This window comes from Hyperolius riggenbachi, chromosome 2 (genome assembly GCF_040937935.1).
Source record: "Hyperolius riggenbachi isolate aHypRig1 chromosome 2, aHypRig1.pri, whole genome shotgun sequence".
NCBI classification, from domain to species: Eukaryota; Metazoa; Chordata; class Amphibia; order Anura; family Hyperoliidae; genus Hyperolius; species Hyperolius riggenbachi.
In genome coordinates this window covers 250,412,574-250,432,862 of record NC_090647.1, presented here as the reverse complement: position 1 = coordinate 250,432,862, position 20,289 = coordinate 250,412,574, and the positions used below count along the sequence as shown (strand labels likewise).

At 42.0% G+C, this 20,289-nt stretch overlaps 1 protein-coding gene across 1 annotated transcript in view; it reads left to right on the top strand.

Moving 5' to 3' along the window:
- LOC137544275 (uncharacterized) overlaps positions 1-20,289 on the top strand; it is a 41,689-nt gene that overhangs the window by 10,766 nt on the left and 10,634 nt on the right. Inside the window, exons 4-7 of the mRNA XM_068265331.1 lie at positions 4,702-4,769; positions 9,180-9,290; positions 18,391-18,483; positions 18,568-18,654. Coding sequence (XP_068121432.1) covers positions 4,702-4,769; positions 9,180-9,290; positions 18,391-18,483; positions 18,568-18,654 — 359 coding nt within the window. The remainder of the gene's footprint in view (positions 1-4,701; positions 4,770-9,179; positions 9,291-18,390; positions 18,484-18,567; positions 18,655-20,289) is intronic.

The following is a 20,289-nucleotide window of genomic DNA, read 5'->3' as shown; positions in this document are numbered from 1 at the left end:
TCCCAGGGCACCGATCCAAAGGTTTGTTAAAAGGTACATTGCAGTACAATGGGTACATGCAAAAGGTGGAGTGTGTGATTCAGGGGTACCTTGTCTTGGTTATGCAGAGTGAGATGGTTCCAGATTGGAGAGGAACGAGCAGGAGGCGTCAATTCTCATACCAGAGAGACGCAGGGGACAACATCACACTCTGGAGCTACCAACAGAGAGTGCCTCTGAAACAACTATACACCAGTAAAGGCTGGAAAGCCGAGGGTTGGTGGTTCTCGAAACAAGAAGTAAAAATCGAGATCAAGCCACATTTCCAGGTGATAAAGAGGGTGGGGAGAGCGGTCCCGGGGGAGGGAAAGCCAACCCAGGGAACCCCATTCACATTACACGGGTCACAACAGGGGACGATATTACACAGTCCATATGCAGCCGCTTATCCTCATGCTAGTTTGGTAAGTGAAGAGGTACTCTTAATAGAAAGATTGCAGAGAGTACAGTCTTCCCGACCTCAGGTACATATTGTGCCTCAGGACATAAGGGGGGAAGAGGTCCAATCAGGACAGTTGGGGGCATATTATGTCAGGGAGATGCTTAAAGATCCTGTGCAACTGAGATTGGACAAGGGGAGGTATATTAATTTTTCTGGAGAAGGATCTTTTGCATGGCAGCTTCGAGATGTTTGGGTGAACAAATGGAAACGGTGCAACATTCCTTTAGGCACCGCCACTTCCTTAGTTCCCACCTCAACCCGTGTCTTACACCAGGACCTGAGAGGTCAACCTAATTTGGTGCTAGACGGGGAGGTGAAACAAGTAGAGTTGTCCTCATGCGGGCAATTCTTGCAGAAGTACCTGCATTGGCCGGGGCAAGTCAAATTTAGTGAAGAAGCCTGCAGGCTCAATAACGCAGAATTCGAGGCTACCATTCAAAAGATCCACCCTGAAGCCCAACCGATAGTTCCGGTGGCTAAAGGAAAGGTTTGTTTTTTTAACATAGTGTCTAAGGATACATTCAAGGTATATTCTCATAAGTGTTCTGATAAGGGGGAGTTTCCAAGGGGAACATATTGGGTGAGCGGAGATCCCATATGGATCCAGTCATCCAGGTTGGATGACGTTATTTCTCAAAGTGTTAAGAGAACTCTAAAGTGCAAAGTTTCACGGGTAGTTCCCATCCTGAAAGAGAACATGACATGGGACGAAGGGGAACAGGTTTTGATCCAAGACGACCACATTTTGGTACAAAGGTTAAACAAACAGTACACTAAGTTAGAGGTAAGATTTCACCATGATACAGGTGATCTTAACGAGGTAGAACACAAAAATAAGCAGGTGAGTTCCAGCCTGACCTGGTGGAAAAGGTTTCCGGTGATGTTCCAGGGACACTCGGACTGGGCCTCTGCAGTTCCAAAGTTCTTCCGACACCCACTGGTCGTCTGGATGGGGAAGACAACTTTAGGCATCATTATCCAGGTGAGGTTGCGTGTTAAAATTATGTAAAACAAATTAACCTGGTTCAGAGATTGGTGCCTCATAAACAATCTCATGAACCAATATTTTTAAATTAAGGGATATGCAGGGTTACAGGTATAGGTTTAGTAGTACCGGTGATGGAGCTGATTGTATAAAGGCGCTCTTTTAGAAGGCACCTAGCACTGCTCCATTGAGTAACAAACACACAAGTTTCACTTTTCTGTGGTCATGCAAGTTTGTGAGTGATACGCAAGTGACGCAAATGCTGAGCATGTGGTATAGAGGGACTTAGAAGTAGGGCCTACCCAGAGAGCCTGGTTACAAGAAGACCAAGAGGTCTTGCTCTCTCTCTCTTCCAGGGTTAACCGCCTAGAGCAGAGAAGTTGTGTGAGCACGAACATCGAAAAGTGAAACATAAAGAAAGGAACCAGGTACGGTTAGGTTCAGAAGCTGGGATCTGCGGGTCAAGCCTTTTTAGGGGGGATTGTTATAATTTAAGTAGGCCTCAGTTATTTGGACTGAGTTTTAGGTAAAAGGCTTGTTCGCAGAATATACCTTTAAATAGAGGTTTTCGTGATGCAGGCAGAAGCATCTCAGTGTCTGCTTGAAGCAAATGATACAAGCAGATACTGAGAAGATGTTCCTAGTCCAAGGTCTTAGGCCTACACTGCCCCAGACAAATGGACTACGGGAACAATCAACATGGGCCATATTTATAAAACAACATTCTTGCAACTAGGGCATAATATCTTATTGAATATTAATCGAGTAGGTGTGTGTCCTGACATCACAAGGGATCTGAACCAATCATAGATGGCTCAGTGAGGTCACATTTAACTCTTTCTGGTTCATATAAAGAGGGAGCACGGAGGGAAAAGGGGGGACTCTATTTTCCAGCTATCCGGCTCTCTATGCTTCCTAGTTAGAATACTAGCTTCCTGTATGTATGCTGTAAATATATGTGATGTACATAGGACATAGGAAAGACTATTTATACTTTGAAGAAATCAAACTGTAACACAAGATGCTTAATAAACCCCTTTGAAAGGTGAAGAAGGCTGTCTCCGCTCTATCTCCTGTATGCTGTCGCTGTGAGTTGCAGCTCTGATGAGTTGCTGGTGCCGGAGCTAAAGGTGATTTATTACAAAAGTCATGCAGAGTGCATAGCATGCCGTGCCAAAAAACCGGGGGGGGGGGGGGGGGGGGGGGGAGAGATATGTGCGGTGCCAAAGAAAAAGAATGGGCATGGCTGTGGACCAGAATGTGAGAATGTGGGTGTGGTCACGGGCGGAGACAAATTTACATGAACTTAGCAATGGTGGGACATTAGATACAGTGTTTCTCAACATTTTATTGGTATGTACCCCTTTTAAAACCCTGTACTCACCAAGTACCCCCTAGCATAGTAAACATTATCACAAGTACCCCTTGACAAATATATATTTAATCGTAGTACATGATAACTGGTTCTAAACCATTTCCAAGCATTTACTATTGCTTTTAACTAGCTAAAATACTAATTTGGTGTTGTTAATATAAGATTTATAATTTTCTAAAACTCTACATTTGTTATTCTTGGTTAAGTTTATCAAGCCTGAGTACCCCCTGGAACCATCAGAAGTACCCCCTGGGGTACGCGTACCACATGTTGAGAACCTATGGACTAGGACTATGGTAGGGATTAGATTGTGACACAGGTGCTGGTGACAGGTGCCCAGCAATTTAGGTCGTGACAGGGACCCCCTAAGTTTAGTGACAGGGACCCCCAAGTTTAGGTAAAGACAGGGACACCCAAGTTTAGTGACAGGGAATCCCCTAGTTTAGGTGGTGACAAGTGCCCCCCAGTTTTAGGTAGTGCTGGGCACTTTGCCTTGCAGGGCTGGTGGGTGCTTTGCTTTGCTGGGTGCTTTGCTTTGCTGGTTGCTTTGCAGGGCTGGGTGCTTTGCTTTGCTGGGTGCTTTGCGGGGCTGGGAGCTTTGCTGGGCGCTTTGCAGGGCTGGGCGCTTTGCAGGGCTGGGCGTTTTGCTGGACTGGTTACTTTTCTGGGAGCTTTGCAGGGCTGGGAGCTTGGCGCTGGAGCTTTGCATGGCTCGGAGCTTTGCATGGCTGGATGCTTTGAAGGGCTGGGTGCTTTGCTGGGCTGGGCACTTTGCTGGGCTGGGAGCGTTGCTGGGAGCTTTGCATGGCTGGATGCTTTGAAGGGCTGGGTGATTTGCAGGGCTGGGAGCTTTGCTGGGCTGGTTACTTTGCTGGGAGCTTTGCTGGGCACATTGCAGGGCTGGGAGCTTTGCGCTGGAGCTTTGCATGGCTAGGAGCTTTGCATGGCTGGGTGCTTTGAAGGGCTGGGTGCTTTGCAGGACTGGGAGCTTTGCTGGGCTGGGAGCTTTGCAGGCCTGGGTGCTTTGCTGGGTTGGGTGCTTTGCTGAATGCTTTGCTGGGCTGGATGCTTTGCTGGGCACTTTGCTGGGTGCTTTGCTGGGCTAGGGGCTTTGCAGGGCTGGGGGCTTTGCTGGGCGCTGCCTGCCTATGCTAATCACAGACCTAAGATCAGGGTGACCAGAGAGGCGGCAATACGCAGAGCAGGACGCACGCTATCCGCCTGGACCCATACACTTCACACGCCGCCTGCGACCACAGATCAGGGCGACTGGTGAGAGGCAGAGCAGGGCGCATGCTACCCGCAGGACACGAACACTTTAATGCGGAAGTGACGTCATTGGTCACTTCCGCATTGAAGTATTCTAGTCCTGCGTGTAGCGCGCGCCCTGCTCTGCCTCTCTCCGGTTGCCCTGGTCTGAATTGCGCAGGCGGTGGGGACAGAATGGAAGTGGCGGCAGCTGGTGACGAAGGCAGGCGGCCGTGGTAGGAGGCGGCTGTTAGCTGGCGAGAGTGTCTGACCCCTCTTGTCCTATGCTGCGGATGCCCATGACAGTCCCAGTCCTACTTAGAGGGTATATTCACAAGACCTCAGTAAATTTTTATACATGTAGTGCTTTTGTTTCTTGCATAACACAAATTGCAGTATTTACATATCTTGCTACATAGTTGTATACGGCTCAGTAATCATTACATGCACGCTCTGCAAATGTACATTTTACCTAAATCTGTGACCATACACCACAGTGTGAAATGTTCATAGAAATAAAGACAGAAAGCATTCTAAGTGCTAGAATATATTATCTAACCATACATGATCTGGCCTAATATGTTAACTGATTGTTTTCCTTCCTATTTTCAGCAACAGCATATATCGATCAACAGCACCACACATAGTCGTGTCACTAGAAAAGAGTGACCATAAACCGGGTAAATATGTGTAAATATGTAAATATGTGCCATTATATTAATATTTATTAAATATATTTTCCTTTCTTATTGGGGGGGTTATAAAGTGTAAATAGGCCCTTAGGGAAGCACATAGACTGTGGCTCTAATATGCATATAATGGCTTCTGTTGAGCATTCTTAGTGGTTATCTTTCCAGGAGGCAGCCATAGTAATATTAATAAGTGTGAGCTGTCACAAATCCATAGAAATATGTACCTCCAAAGTTTATCAAGTTTATTAAAGTAACTCACTGTACAAGGAAGATAGTTTTGTCAGGCTGGGCCCGAAGGCTGATTTTGGTGGTGCAGTGCACCACACTGCTACTTCCAATCCTCAATCTGAAATCTGCCTCAGGGTGAATTATTTAAAACTCAGTTTATAACACCTCTAAAGAGTTTATACTAACAATGTATAAAATTTGCGTGCACAGCAAAAGTCATTTTTTCCACGCAAGTTCACAGACGGATTGTTGCACTTTCAAATACACCCAAACTGAGAGGGATATGGAGGATGACACATCCATTTCCTTTTAAACAATGCATATTGCCTGGCTGTGCTCCTGGGCCTCTGTTTCTTAACTTTTAACCGTATACCTTGAACAAGCATACAGATCAAGTGTTTCTGACTAAAGTCTGACTGGATTAGCTTCATGCTTCTGGTCTGTGACTCAGACACTATTGGAGCAAAGAGATCATCATGAAATACGTATGGCAGCCACCTTATGCCTCACAGAGGTGGACTTTGCAGTAGTTAGGGTGGGTTATGTTGAATACATGCACTAACATCTTGGATATATCTTATGTAAATAAGAAGCAAATCCATGTTAATGTGAGCACAAATGTTGCACCAGAGCAATAGCAATGAGGGACAGGAGTTATTTTATAAGTGTGTTAGAGTTATTTGTCTAACAGTGGTTAAGGCTAGATATTATGAGGGCATGCATTAGCATTTTAGTTGTATCTTGTGTAAGGAAGCAGCAAAGGGGAGAGATATATTTTAGTCAGAGTTGACAGGAAGTCGCCAGTTAGTTAATTTGCACTAGTAAAATTTACTATAGGATTAGCTTCTGGGACAACTCTGGTCATCTGAATTAGTATTGAATGTCTGAAATAATTATGTGTTCCTTTGTAGGTTTGCTCACTTACAAAGAAACAAATGGTTTGATATTTTCATGGTAGTTTCATTTTAATGGAGGGAGAAAGAATATCAACCAAAAATCCTGAAAAAACACAAGTCATAAAAGTTATACACTGATTTGCATTCCTTTCAATGAAATAAGTATTTTATCCCTAACTGAAATATGACTTCGTACTTATAGCGAAACCCTTGTTGGCAAGCACAGCGGCATTGCTGGTATAAGGTTCTCCAACATTAGAGGAGGAGATTCCAAAGTGTGCCCCCCCCCCCCCCCCAACCAGTGCCCACCCCAGTATAGGTAAGTAGTATAGGTAGCAAACATGCTTCTAGGATTAGCACCCTGCCCAGTATATGAGCCAGGTACACACCCTAAGCTGCAGATAGAAAGGCTCAGAAACAAACCGCAACTGAAAGCCGCTGCGGTAAAGCCTGGAAGGTTATTAAAAAGGAACCCATCATATAGTGATGTCCATGAGTTCAAGACTTCAGGCTGTCATTGCCAGCAAAGGGTTTTCAACCAAGTATTAAAAATGAAAATTTTTTTTCCAGTTATTTAATTTGTCCAATTACTTTTGAGCCCCTTAAATGAAAGGACTGCTTTAGTTGCCTCACATTTTATGCAATCGTTTTGTTCACCCCAATGAATTAAAGCTGAAAGTCTGCCCTTCAACTGCATCTGAGTTGTTTCACTTAAAATTCACTGTGATAATGTACAGAACCAAAATTAGAAAAAAAATTGTCTCTGTCCAAATATTTATGGACTTAAAGGGAAACTTTAGCCCAAACAAACATACTGTCATTAAGTTACATTAGTTATGTTAATTAAAATAGATAGGTAATCTAATCTCTTACCCACCCTGTTTTAACCAGCCTGGCGTTCTATTAAGATCGCCAGGCTGGCGACCGGATGTTTTTTTTTTTTATTAAAAAAAAAACTATTGCATGCAGCCAACTGAAAGTTGGCTGCATGAAAGCCCTCTAGAGGGCGCTCCTAATCCGTACTTCTGATCGCCTCCGGCGATCAGAAGTAACAAGAAAGGCCGCGATGAGCAGCCTTTCTTGTTTTGCTTTCCTCGTCGCCATGGCGACGAGCGGAGTGACGTCATGGACGTCAGCCGACGTCCTGACGTCAGCCGCCTCCGATCCAGCCCTTAGCGCTGGCCGGAACTGTTTGGTCCGGCTGCGCTGGGCTCGGGCGGCTGGGGGGACCCTCTTTCGCTGCTGCACCGGCGCATCGCTGCGCTGCGGCGGCGATCAGGTAGCACACGCGGCTGGCAAAGTGCCGTCTGCGTGTGCTACTTTTTATTTGATGACAATCGGCCCAGCAGGGCCTGAGCGGCAGCCTCCGACGGTAATGGACGAGCTGAGCTCGCCTATACCGCCCGGCTGGTTAAAGAACAGGCAAATGTTTGTGATTTCATGGGGGCAGCCATCTTTTTCATGGGGACAGACATCTTTTTGGTTGAAAGGAGGTGAAAGGGAGCATGACATACAGTTCCAACTGTCCTGAGTCCAGATCACCCCTCCCAGTTGTGTGCGCTAGGCTTCAAATCTTAAATTCAATATTAAAAAAAAAATTGCACCAAAACAGAAGAAGGAGAACAACAACATCAGAAATCCCATCATGCGTTGCACAGAATCAGGGGAAAAATGCCTGGGCAGTTTTCTTTTGTGCAGCTAAAAATGAGGCTTGGGGAAGAAAAACAAAGTTCTGATGCTTTGAAATTGTTAGAGAAACACCAAGCCTTTTCAGTGCTGCTGAGTAGATTTTTAGTCTGGAGGTTCACTTTAACTGTAACTAAAAAGAAGCGCATTACGGTCATGGAGTTGCCTAGCCAGTCTCCAGAACGCAAGCATACAGGAAATCTGTGGAGAGAGATGAAGCTTCTAGTTGCAAAACAGCAGCCAAGAAACTTTAAAGATTTTGCCAGGACTTTACTTCAGCAACTCTCAGTTGCTGTTTGTTTCTGGACCTTTCAGTTCAATGTTTAGTCTTCAACAAGAGAAATGCATGCTCAGTTGGGATCAAGCGACTGACTTGACCATTCATTAATATTCCTCTTCTTTTCTTTAATAAAGTCTTGTGTTGCTTTTGGCTGTATGTTTTGGGTCACTGTCCATCACCTAATCTTAACCCAATTGAGCATGCATTTCATAGAAAGTGTTTCTGATGCTGAAACCAGGATATTTAACCAGGTAATGGCAACGCGCCGCATTTAAACGTTCTGTTTTACCCTGTTAGTGGCAACAGGGCCTTTTAATGTGTCACTTGCTGCCAGTGCCTATGTGCACCCATGTGTGTGAGCACGCATGCGTGTGTGCCCGCCATGTGTATCTGCTGGAATTCGGAGGTCCGTGATTTGGTGTAGGGAAACATGTGTTCCCCGAGACAATCGAAGTGCCTGGAATGAATGAACATGACCCCAATCAGGCTCCATGTCCTTTCATAATAATGAAAGTAACAGACAATGTAACAAAAAGGATTGTACACTTTCTGGTAACCCAGGACAATGTTTCTGGCGCAATCTTGTGGTGGAAAAGTAAAAGCACAGTTACAATAAATTAAATTAAAAAATACTAACATAAATCATTTCTAAAGAATCCCCCCTCCAAAGTTACCAAAAACAATATATTGATATGTTACTAATATTTTAGTAAACATTGGCTTGTAATTATTAACAGGATCTAAATAAACACAAAATAGAAAAATACACCTTTATTTCCCAAAAAAAATTGTTGTCATACATTGTACTTGGAACATAATATAAATGTTGTGTGCTGGGACAAATGGGCAAATAAAATGTGTGGGTTTTATTTATGGTAGCATTGTTTATTTTAAAACTATAAGGGATGGAATTAGAGAAATAGTGTTTTTTTTTTTTCATTTTTTCCCTTGGTTTTTCCCTTTAAAAGGGCATAGAAAGTAAAGTAATTACTGAAAACAAATATCTCCCCCAAAAAGCCCAGTTTCTGTTAAAAAAAAACAAGGTATAGATCATTTGGTTGTGATAGGTAGAGATAAAGTTATTGGTGAATGAAAGGGAGGAGTGCTGACAGGTGAAAATTGGTCTGGTCTGTTAGTATAAAAACCCCTTGGTGGTGAAGTGGTTAATGTAAATGTGGGCATCCTGAATAATTTACTGCATTCTACTATATGTAGTTACAGTTCCTCTTTAATATATTCATTTTTTAAAGACTTGGATAGTTATATTAGACCACACGCCTCATACGTATCTAAATGTGTTTATTACAGATCCTGGATACTGTGATAAAAGAGATTACATAAATGACAGGTACTCCTGTGCATCTTATGATTCCGTTGGGCATATTGAAGATACTCACAACAGGAATGCAGTTATAACAGGTAAGTAATATAAAGAGCCTGTATAAAATGCATGGTCTGAATATTATGATAAAAGACATTACAATAATGACAGGTGTTTCTTTATATCTTCTAATTCTGCTGGACTATTTGTTTGCCAGCAACACAGTTGTCAAAATGTGTACAATGCCCTGTGGTAGCATCTAGGCAAGACTACTTCCACACACATCACTCCACTCCGTACATGCACATCCTTTGAAACAGGAAGTTAACAGAAGTTCTGTTCCCACCCCTGGTGCTATTGTCAGCACATATTTCTTAGATAATAGTCATCATAAACATACTGTACATACATATATATATAACTTATATATATAACTTATATATACAGTAATAGCAGTGCTTAGTCCACAAAATGAAATAAACCAATCAAAAACAAGTAACTTGTACTGCTGCCATAAAGCAGTCACTATATTTGTTGTTGTTGTTGTTTTCAATCATTTTATTAAATTTTACTATAGAGAAACAGTAAACATTACATTGACATAAGCCAGAAGCGCAACTTGCAGCTAGTGCAAGTAAAGCAGTTTATAAACATATATAGTACAGTATAGTATTATCATATGACCACTGAATAGGTTTGAGATAACCAAGATTACATAGAGGAAGTGGGGGAGGCTTATTGTGGCTATTGGTTAGAGGGGATATCAACCACCCATTAGCTAAACCGTGTATGCTTGGGTGGAGTTATACTCATCAGGATATTCATATAGGCAGCTTGTGAGACCTAGCTTCCAGCAAAGCTGGGGGTATTGTATTTACTATGGTATGGAAGTTTGGCTGATTTTAAACTGCTAAAATCTTACTTGTATTGCTTGCGTAAGAAACTGTAAGGCATATGTGCCTTAGCTAAAGAACATAGAGGTAGGTGGGAAAATACAGAAGAGAAAAAAGAATTAGCGGAGTCACCATATTTTTAAAGTCAGAAATACATATCTGATTGTGACTGTATATCTGATGTGTACACATGAATCTTTTATATATAAACAGGACCGGATTTAAGGCAAGGCTTCTAGGCCATGGCCTAGGGCAACACAGGATCAAGGAGCACTAATAACTAAGGCAGCTCCACTCCTCCCGCCCTCATCACCAGCGGGTCTAGTCACATTAAAGGACCTGATCCCCACACTCTGATTGGCCCAATAGGCTGTCAAGTGACAGACAGCCTATTGGGACAATCAGAGTGTGGGAATCAGGTTCACATTAAAGGACCAGATCCCCACACTCTGATTGGCTCAATAGGCTGTCAAGTGACAGACAGCCTATTGGGCCAATCAGAGTGCAGGCATCAGGTCCTTTAATGTGACTGGACCCGCTGGTGATGAGGGTGGGATGAGTGGAGACGTGTTAGTTATTAGCGTTTGACAGACAGCCTATTGGGCCAGTCAGAGTGCGGGGATCAGGTCCTTTAATGTGACTGGACCCGCTGATGATGAGGGCGGGAGGAGTGGAGCCGCATTAGTTATTAGTGTTTGTTATGCTGCAATTCAGCAGCATAGCATGCACAGAGTGCCCGCTCCCACATTATGTATGCTACGCTGCCGATAGCACGTGTAGCATGTAAGGACACTAATTAAGGCACTTAAGTTTCATAGCACGCGTGACAGCTCACTGTTACGCAGCGCTAGCTTTAGTGAATCAACCCCTATGAGAGGTGATGCATACAAACTTTCTGCTTCATTGGATATGGGGGAATAAAACAATGGTGAACCAGTCACTGCAAAAATATTCTTGTCAGGTTGTATGCTTGCCAGGAGAGTTTTTAAGTTGGATTTGAAGATTTAAAGAGATGCCATTAGTGCCTGTTTTAACTCTTGTGTTAACTATTTGCTGTCTTCACATTATTTAACAAAATATAAAAATATTGTAAGCAGAGTCTGCCTTACTGTAGCAGCTAATTAAATGCATAAATTAACATATTTGCAAAATTACCACATAATTAAACATTCTTTTAACTAGCAAATGATTTGTCTAATTTCTAAAGGCACTGCTTATGTGTGGTGTAAAGACTGAGTTAAAACCTACAAACAGTAGTAATAATATCAAATAGCAGCAATGCACTTTTTATGTAAAATAGTCCTCCCTGTAATAAACAGCATTAGCCATCTTCCCCTTAAAAAGTATTGTGACTGCTAGCAGAGGGTGCATAGCTCCAAAACAGAAGATTGCCCCCCTCCCCCCTTGCTTTCTAAGCTCCATCCCCACTAATGGTGGCTATTGGGGGATCCTTGTTTCCAGTGGGGTACCGATCATAGCAGCGAGGGTTTAGAGAGCAATTTCCATAGCCCCAAATTTGGAACAATCAGATAAGCTTCTCCATTCTAGCTAATGTGTATAGGAGTCTCATGAAACCCCCTGTACACTGGCTCCGTGTGTAAAAGTTACAAGTCAATGAAAAAGGGGGTTCTAATATCTTAGATTGAAGTTGTTGGGGTACAACTCTTCATCAACAGGGTTTGATTGCACTATGGCTCCTGTCTTGTTGATTTTCTTGATTGCTGCTTGAATAGTAGTCTGTCTTTTTTAAGCTCTCCTGCTCAATAAAAAGGCTGCCACTGGATTCTTATAGAAGCAGCTGTGCCAGTAACTGAATTTATTAGCACTATGGAAAGCTTCTAATCTAAGCTTAATGTGCTGGAGCACATAGCATGCGGTACTTCCTGATAATGCACTGCATTGTATCGGACCTAAACCTCACATTATTTTTTTTTATTTGCAGGGAAGTAAGCTTTAGTACCTGCAGCTGATATGAGTGCAGGTTACTGCACAGTTTTTGCATGACCTCCAAAGACGGGAATATGGCAATCAGATGGTTGAGGGAGTTCTGGAGGACAGGAGAAAGTTGTTAGTAGAACAGAGGTTGGGGTCTGTAAATGGAAGCAGGAAATTTGGGCGCATGAGGCAGGTGGACAAAAAGGCCGCCGCCATTCACTCCCATAATAAATATCGTTTAATGGGCGCCCAACAGGAAAAAAGGGCGCCGGAGAAAAATCACGTTTTAAAAGCGGCGCCCGGAGACTTTTAATGTTTTATAACTGCTTCTCATGATTACACATTATTTAATTATTTATATTTTTTTAAACATTACTTTTAAACGAAAAACCGCACCATATTTTTTTAAAACGTTATTAATGCTTATCACAGGGGGTCTTAGGTTTAGGCATCACCAGGGGGGTCTTAGGTTTAGGCACCACCAGAGGGGTCTTACGGTTAGGCACCACCAGAGGGGTCTTAGGTTTAGGCATCACCAGGGGGGTCTTAGGTTTAGGCACCACCAGGGGGGTCTTAGGTTTAGGCACCACCAGGGGGGTCTTAGGTTTAGGCACCACCAGGGGGGTCTTAGGTTTAGGCACCACCAGGGGGGTCTTAGGTTTAGGCACCACCAGGGGGGTCTAGGGGTTAGGTACAGGGAGGGTTCTGTGTGAGAGTAGGGTTAGGTATAGCTTCAGTAACATTCTTATTAATGTTTTATAAAACGTTATTATAAATTTCACTTTTTAAACAGGGGATTAATGTTTTTAAAATTGCCGATTTCTTACACATTATTTAATGATTTATAACTTTATAAAACATTATTTTTAAACGAAATATAGCACAATTTTTTTTAAACGTTATTCATGATTATCGTTTAAAACCCTGCGCCCTTTTTTCCCGGCGCCCTTTTTTTAACGTACGCTCTGTAAATTATTGCAGCTATGTTAGCAGAACCATGCAGAGGAAGACTTCCTAAGTAGGAGAAGCATGAAATGTATCCTTTATGTGATCCATAGCTAGTGGAAGTGAGTGGAGTGAGAGATAGACAAGCAGTTTTTGGGGAGGAAGAGGAGAGGTGAATGAGTTACTTAGCAGAGTTTAGTTCAATGGGAGGCCACAGAGGAGGGTTTTGCAATAGTCAAGTTAGGATATGATGAGTACATGCACTAGCATGTTAGATGTACCACATATAAGGAAGGAACATGCGCAAAACATACATTTTACACAGAGATTACAGGAAGTGATTGGTTTGTTAATGTGAAATATGAATGTGAAATTTGAACAGAATTAAAATACTCCTAATTAATGGGAATGAGGGATAGGAGTTACTATATTATGAGATGTTTAACTACTGAGAGGAGCAGCCCCTCCAGCTTGTAATCATAGGACTGTGGGTGGCCCAAATTCTCATTCTCCCCACCTCCAATACAGTCCCCATAACAGGTGTTGTTGAGGCAAAGCTAGAAAGTCATGGTGGCTGTACTGTTACAGGAGGGAATCATGGTGGCCACACTTACTGTATATGAACCTGGAAGATGGAACCCCAAGCACTGATGTGTTATCAGCATCAAAGGGCCACTATCGCGAAAATCGTAACATTTAAAATACTTGTAAACACATACTAATCAGTTATAAGTCAGTTTCTTCCTGAGTAAAATGAGCCATAAATGACTTTTCTCCTATGTTGCTGTCAATTACAGCATATAATAGAAATCTGACATTACTGACAGGTTTTGGACTAGTCTATCTCCTCATGGGGGATTCTCAGGGTTTTGTTTATTTTCAAAAGCACTTAGTGAATGGCAGTTGAACCCTCCAACTGTCAAAAAAAGTGTGCAGCAAGGAGGGAGGCTGGCCATCATTGTATAAATCCTTTTCAAGGAATGTCTTTATAAACAATAAAGGCCTTGCTGAGAATCTCCTATGATAAAAAATGAAACCTGTCGGTTCTGTCAGATTTCTACTACCTACTGTAAGTGACAGCAACATAGGAGAAAAGTAATTTATGGCTCATTTTACTCTGGGGAAAAATACATACTTCTTATTTGTATGTGTTTACATGTATTTTACATAGTTACATAGTTACATAGTTATTTTGGTTGAAAAAAGACATACGTCCATCGAGTTCAACCAGTATAAAGTACAACACCAGCCTGCTCCCTCACATATCCCTGTTGATCCAGAGGAAGGCGAAAAAACCCTTACAAGGCATGGTCCAATTAGCCCCTAAAGGGAAAAATTCCTTCCCGACTCCAGATGGCAATCAGATAAAATCCCTGGATCAACATCATTAGGCATTACCTAGTAATTGTAGCCATGGGTGTCTTTCAACGCAAGAAAAGCATCTAAGCCCCCTTTAAATGCAGGTATAGAGTTTGCCATAACGACTTTCTGTGGCAATGCATTCCACATCTTAATCACTCTTACTGTAAAGAACCCTTTCCTAAATAAATGGCTAAAACGTTTTTCCTCCATGCGCAGATCATGTCCTCTAGTCCTTAGAGAAGGCCTAGGGACAAAAAGCTCATCCGCCAAGCTATTATATTGCCCTCTGATGTATTTATACATGTTAATTAGATCCCCTCTAAGGCGTCTTTTCTCTAGACTAAATAAACCCAGTTTATCTAACCTTTCTTGATAAGTGAGACCTTCCATCCCACGTATTAATTTTGTTGCTCGTCTCTGCACCTGCTCTAAAACTGCAATATCTTTTTTGTAATGTGGTGCCCAGAACTGAATTCCATATTCCAGATGTGGCCTTACTAGAGAGTTAAACAGGGGCAATATTATGCTAGCATCTAGAGTTTTTATTTCCCTTTTAATGCATCCCAAAATTTTGTTCGCTTTAGCTACAGTGGCTTGGCATTGAGTACGATTATTTAACTTGTTGTCAATGAGTACTCCTAAGTCCTTCTCCAAGTTTGATGTCCCCAACTGTATCCCATTTATTTTGTATGGTGCTAGACCATTAGTACGTCCAAAATGCATGACTTTACATTTGTCAACATTGAATTTCATCTGCCATGTATGTGCCCATATAGCCATCCTATCCAGATCCTGTTGCAATATGACACTATCTTCCTGAGAGTTGATGATTCTGCACAATTTTGTATCATCTGCAAAAATAGCAACATTGCTCACTACTGCATCTACTAGGTCATTAATAAATACATTGAAGAGCACTGGACCCAGAACAGACCCCTGTGGGACCCCACTGCTAACAGTCTCCCATTTTGAGTACGATCCATTGACCACAACTCTTTGTTTTCTGTCCATTAGCCAGTTCCCTATCCATGAACACAGACTCTTCCCCAGTCCTCGTATCCTCAACTTTTGCACCAGACTTTTGTGGGGAACAGTGTCGAAGGCCTTTGCAAAGTCCAAGTATATCACATCTACAGCATTCCCAATATCCATATTAGCATTCACTACCTCATAAAAGCTGAGCATGTTAGTCAAACAGGACCTGTCTTTAGTAAACCCATGTTGATGCTGAGAAATAAGATTATTTTCTACTATGAAGTCATGTATAGTATCTCTTATTAACCCCTCAAATAGTTTGCATACAACTGATGTTAAGCTTACAGGTCTATAATTTCCTGGATCAGATTTTTTGCCCTTCTTAAATAATGGGAAAACTTGGGCTGTACGCCAATACACTGGGACTCTGCCAGTTGCAAGAGAGTCACAAAAGATAAGATAAAGGGGTTTATCTATAACTGAACTTAATTCCCTTAGGACCCGAGGATGCATGCCATCCGGGCCAGGTGCCTTGTCTATTTTTAATTTATTTAGTCTTGCCTTCACTTCTTCCTGCGTTAAGTATTTAATATTACAGTTAGAAGATTGAGACTCTTCAGCCTCTGTAGTTTGCAACAGTGCTGTTTCTTTTGTGAAGACAGAAGCAAAGAAAGCATTTAATAACTCTGCCTTACCTTGGTCATCCACCATTGAGTTCCCACCCTCATCCTTTAGGAGTCCTATACAGTCAATCTTTCTTTTTTTAGAGTTAATGTACTTGTAAAACTTTTTTGGGTTAGATTTGATATCCTTAGCGATTTGTTTTTCAGCTTCAATCTTTGCCTGCCTAATTTCTTTTTTACAATTTTTATTGCACTCCTTATAATTGCTTAGTGCAGCCTCGGTCCCCTCCTGTTTTAAGACCTTATAGGCATTCTTTTTCCTCTTCATTTTATCTTTAACCTTTCTATTCATCCATAGAGGCCTTTTTTTATTCCTAGATATTTTGTTTTCATATGGGATATACATACTACAATATTGATTGAGTATAAGTTTAAAAGCTTGCCATTTCCCTTCAGTGTCTTCCCCTTGTAGTACATTATCCCAGTTCACCAAACTTAGTGCCTGCCTAATTTGATTGAACTTTGCTTTTCTAAAATTCATAGTTTTAGTGGTCCCGCTGCCCCGTGGCCTATCAGTCACCAGATCAAACGTTATCATGTTGTGATCATTATTTCCCAAATGTTCTTGAACCTGCACATTTGATACATTATCTGGTCTATTAGAAATGATCAGATCCAGTAACGCATTCCCCCTAGTTGGTTCAGTTACCATTTGAGTCAAGTAATTGTCCTGTAGTGCTGCCAGAAATCTGCTGCTTTTACCAGAATGGGTAGCCTCAATACTCCAGTCAATGGGCCTGATTCACAAAGCGGTGCTAACAGTTAGCACCCTGGTGAAAAGCCCTTTATCACGCCTAAACTCTGTTTAGGCATGATAAGTTTAGGTGTGATAAGTTTAGGTGTGATAAGTTTAGGCATGATAAGTTTAGGTGTGATAAGTTTTTAGGCATGATAAGTTTAAGCACCAACTGGGTTAGCACCGCAGTGCACAGCTGATCAAAAGTTTTGCGCTAGCAAAGTCTGGTGCACTTTGCATAGAGTTTAATGGCGCTGCTTTGCTTGCGGGACTTTGCATGCGATCTAAACTTATCTAAACTTATCATGCCTAAACTTATCATGCCTAAACTTATCATGCCTAAACTGAGTTTAGGCATGATAAAAATGGTTATCACGTCTAAAGTCTCTAGCTGGGTTAGCACCGCTTTGTGAATCGAGCCCAATGTCTGGAAAGTTGAAGTCGCCCATAATTATGACCTCATTTTTACTTGCATTTACATTTTATGATTTTCGCGATAGTGGTCCTTTAATTGTTAATTATAAAGTAGTAGTAGTTGGAGTATTGTGAGGACATACAGTTACATTTTAGTTGTATGTATTTTAGTCCGAGATGATAGGAAGCCATTATTATTATTATGTTTGAGTGAAATTTAAAAAAGGCTGAGTACTGTATGCAAAAGCCTTTTTATCTGCACTAACATTAGCTTCATTTGAATGTACACCATTTAGGTCCAAAGCATTCTTCCAAACATCAACCACTCCTGTAACAATCTGGAATTGTACAAAGCTACCAGTATTTTGACAGATACCAACAGTTTTTGCAGTAGAGTAGTGCACCTGTAGGCCTACATATCTATGCCCAGAAGTGTGTGTTTAAATGAACCCTTTAGCAGCCAATTTATTTAGAGGCTTGCAAGTGCTCCAGGCCAATTTATTTTATCCCCCCATGCGGAAATTGACTACTTCACATCTGTGTTTCACATCTGCGGTTCACATCTGCGTTTTTTTTGCGGAGCCGGCCGTATGGATCCGGCCATCAGGATTAGGAAAAACTGTCCGTTTTTACAGCTAGTGTGCTGTAAACTGTCAGTTTTCTATTTGTTCCTATGTAGCTGCAAAACCTGCCGTTTCCGTTACGTTGAGCGAAACGGTCCGTAAAATTGGGTCCTGCTGCATTTTTTTTGTCCGTTCAGCGAAACGGACAACGGACCTGTATGGCTGGTTCCGTTTGCAAACGCAGATGTGAACCAGGCCTAAACCTTTTTACTGCCTACTGTAAGTGCCAGCAACACAGTAGAAAAGTCATTGATGGTATATTTTAATCTGGGAGAAATGTACTTCTTAAAGGTATGTGTACACATGTATTTTAAATCTTATGATTTTTCATTACAGTGGTCCTTTAACTGTGTCCCCTTCTCTGTAGACTGTGTGCAAAGCCCATTCAGCAGTAAATAGAGCTGCTTCTCTGAGCAAGCAAAACCTGACCACATCAAGTCATCAGGCACTAACAAGACTTTGCACACTTTCCTACAAGAAAACAGTGGGTGTTGTCACTCACCATTTTTGTGTAAACTTCAAGTAGACTAAAGTGTAGTTGTGGACGACATCTCATTTACACTGTTTCATGAAGAAGTCATTAGTAGCGAAACTATTCAGTCTGCTAAAGGTCATGTTTTTATTTTCGCCAGCTATTTCACAACGTCCCATTCAGAAACTGCCTTATAACAAAAGTGCAGCTGCAGCACAAATGGTGCCATCACAATCTCTGACGCTAGGTGTATGTAAGTATTGAGAGATTTTATTTTGGGAAATTTGTGTCATTTTATTAGACCTAATTAGGCCTAATAACTGTTTGTTTGTTTCAGATCCTGAATACTGTGATAAAAGAGATTACATAAATGACAGATACTCCTCTGCATCTTATGATTCTGTTGAGCATACAGTTATAACAGGTAAACAATATGAAAAGCCTACATACCATCCATTTATTTACATTACACTGAAAGGTGCCTCCCATGTACATCTCATGTTGCACTTCTGTATTATGAAACACCAAAAATCCAACAAAGTAAGGCTTTAGTCAAACAGGCTATTCCTACACCAGTAGTACAATTGCTAGCAAGTATACTGCTCCTTGTGGTGGTGTCCATGTATAGAGCACCCATTACTAGTGCATACGGTAGTAACCCCACTCCTCTTACCCCAAGAGGAAGCCCGAAGAGGCCCTGTAGTCACCCTGGCTGCCTGAAGTGAAGCCAACTTGGGCAATTAAACTATTGATAGATCATTCAAAGTTGCTTTTTCATCTCCACATGCATTAAAGCACATATTATATCACAACAATTTTTAAAAAGTGACCCTGTAATGGGTTATTGTTTGTATTTTTTTGGGGTAGCATGGGGCAAAACCATAAGAAAAAGCAGCACATGCATTCCAATACAGAAAAATAAGTCAGCGTGGTTAAATAATAATAATTCCAGTATTTGCATAGTGCTTTCTACTGTCTGACTCAAAGTGCTTGCGAGGCAGCCACTAGAGCACACTCCGTAGCAGTAGTAGGGAGTCTTGCCCAAGAACTCCTTACTGAATAGATGCTGGCTTACTGAAATTGGAAGAGCCAAGATTTGAACCCAGGTCTCCTGTGTCAGAGGCAGAACCATTAACCTGACTGCTTAGAGTACTGGGCTAACTGTCCGTGGATTTACAGTATGGAGACATTTTTTGCCTTGTCTTTAAAACAGCCCCACTGTGCATAATTTCATGTGAGGTTCTCTATTAGAACTAAAATGAACATATAAGAAGTATTGTGATGGAGCCACTAAAACTGGGTGCACTAAAATGGGGTTAGGATAATGGGAAGCACTGTAATGGAAGAGGTATTGAAGAGGTAGGCAGTATAATGCATATACAAGAGGCCAATGGAAAAACATGGGGGAAATTCAGGGCCTTGCAGAGGATCCTCAAGGGGGTGGTGCTCAAATTTGAAAAAAGGGCCCTAATCAATCAATCGTGCTAGAAAGCAATATTGGGCAGTATTGGCGTCTGCAGAACCTTTTCCAGGGGGGGGGGGGGGGGAAATTGTGTTCCTTTCCTATTGTTTATAGGGCATTCCTCAAGCCAAATACTTTTTTGTTTTTGTTTTAATACTCTAATTCCCTATAAACTAAATAAACCACGCCCACAGGTGTTCAGAGAGCCTTGGCAGTAGCAAGGGCTCATGGGAGCTCAGTCTGGGCAGGGGGAGGAGGAGGTGTTACTAGCCATTGATTTCAGAGGCAAATGGGAGGAGGGGGATTAGTTTTTTTCCACAGGCTTAGTGATCAAGATACAGATAAGCCTGCCTCTGTGTAATGTTTACAAACGACATGGCTGCTGTCATTATAAGACATATAGACAAGTTACTTGTTATAGTTAGTTTTTCATCTCGGATCCGCTTTATGCCATGCCCCCTGTGTGGCATTAAGTCACACCCCAGATTTTGCAGGAGGTTGCCAGTGGGTGGGAGAGGGTGACAATGGGCAGGAGGGGGGTGCCAGTGGGTAGGAAGAGGATGCCCGTGTGTGGGGAGGGCAGTAGAAAGGCAGAGA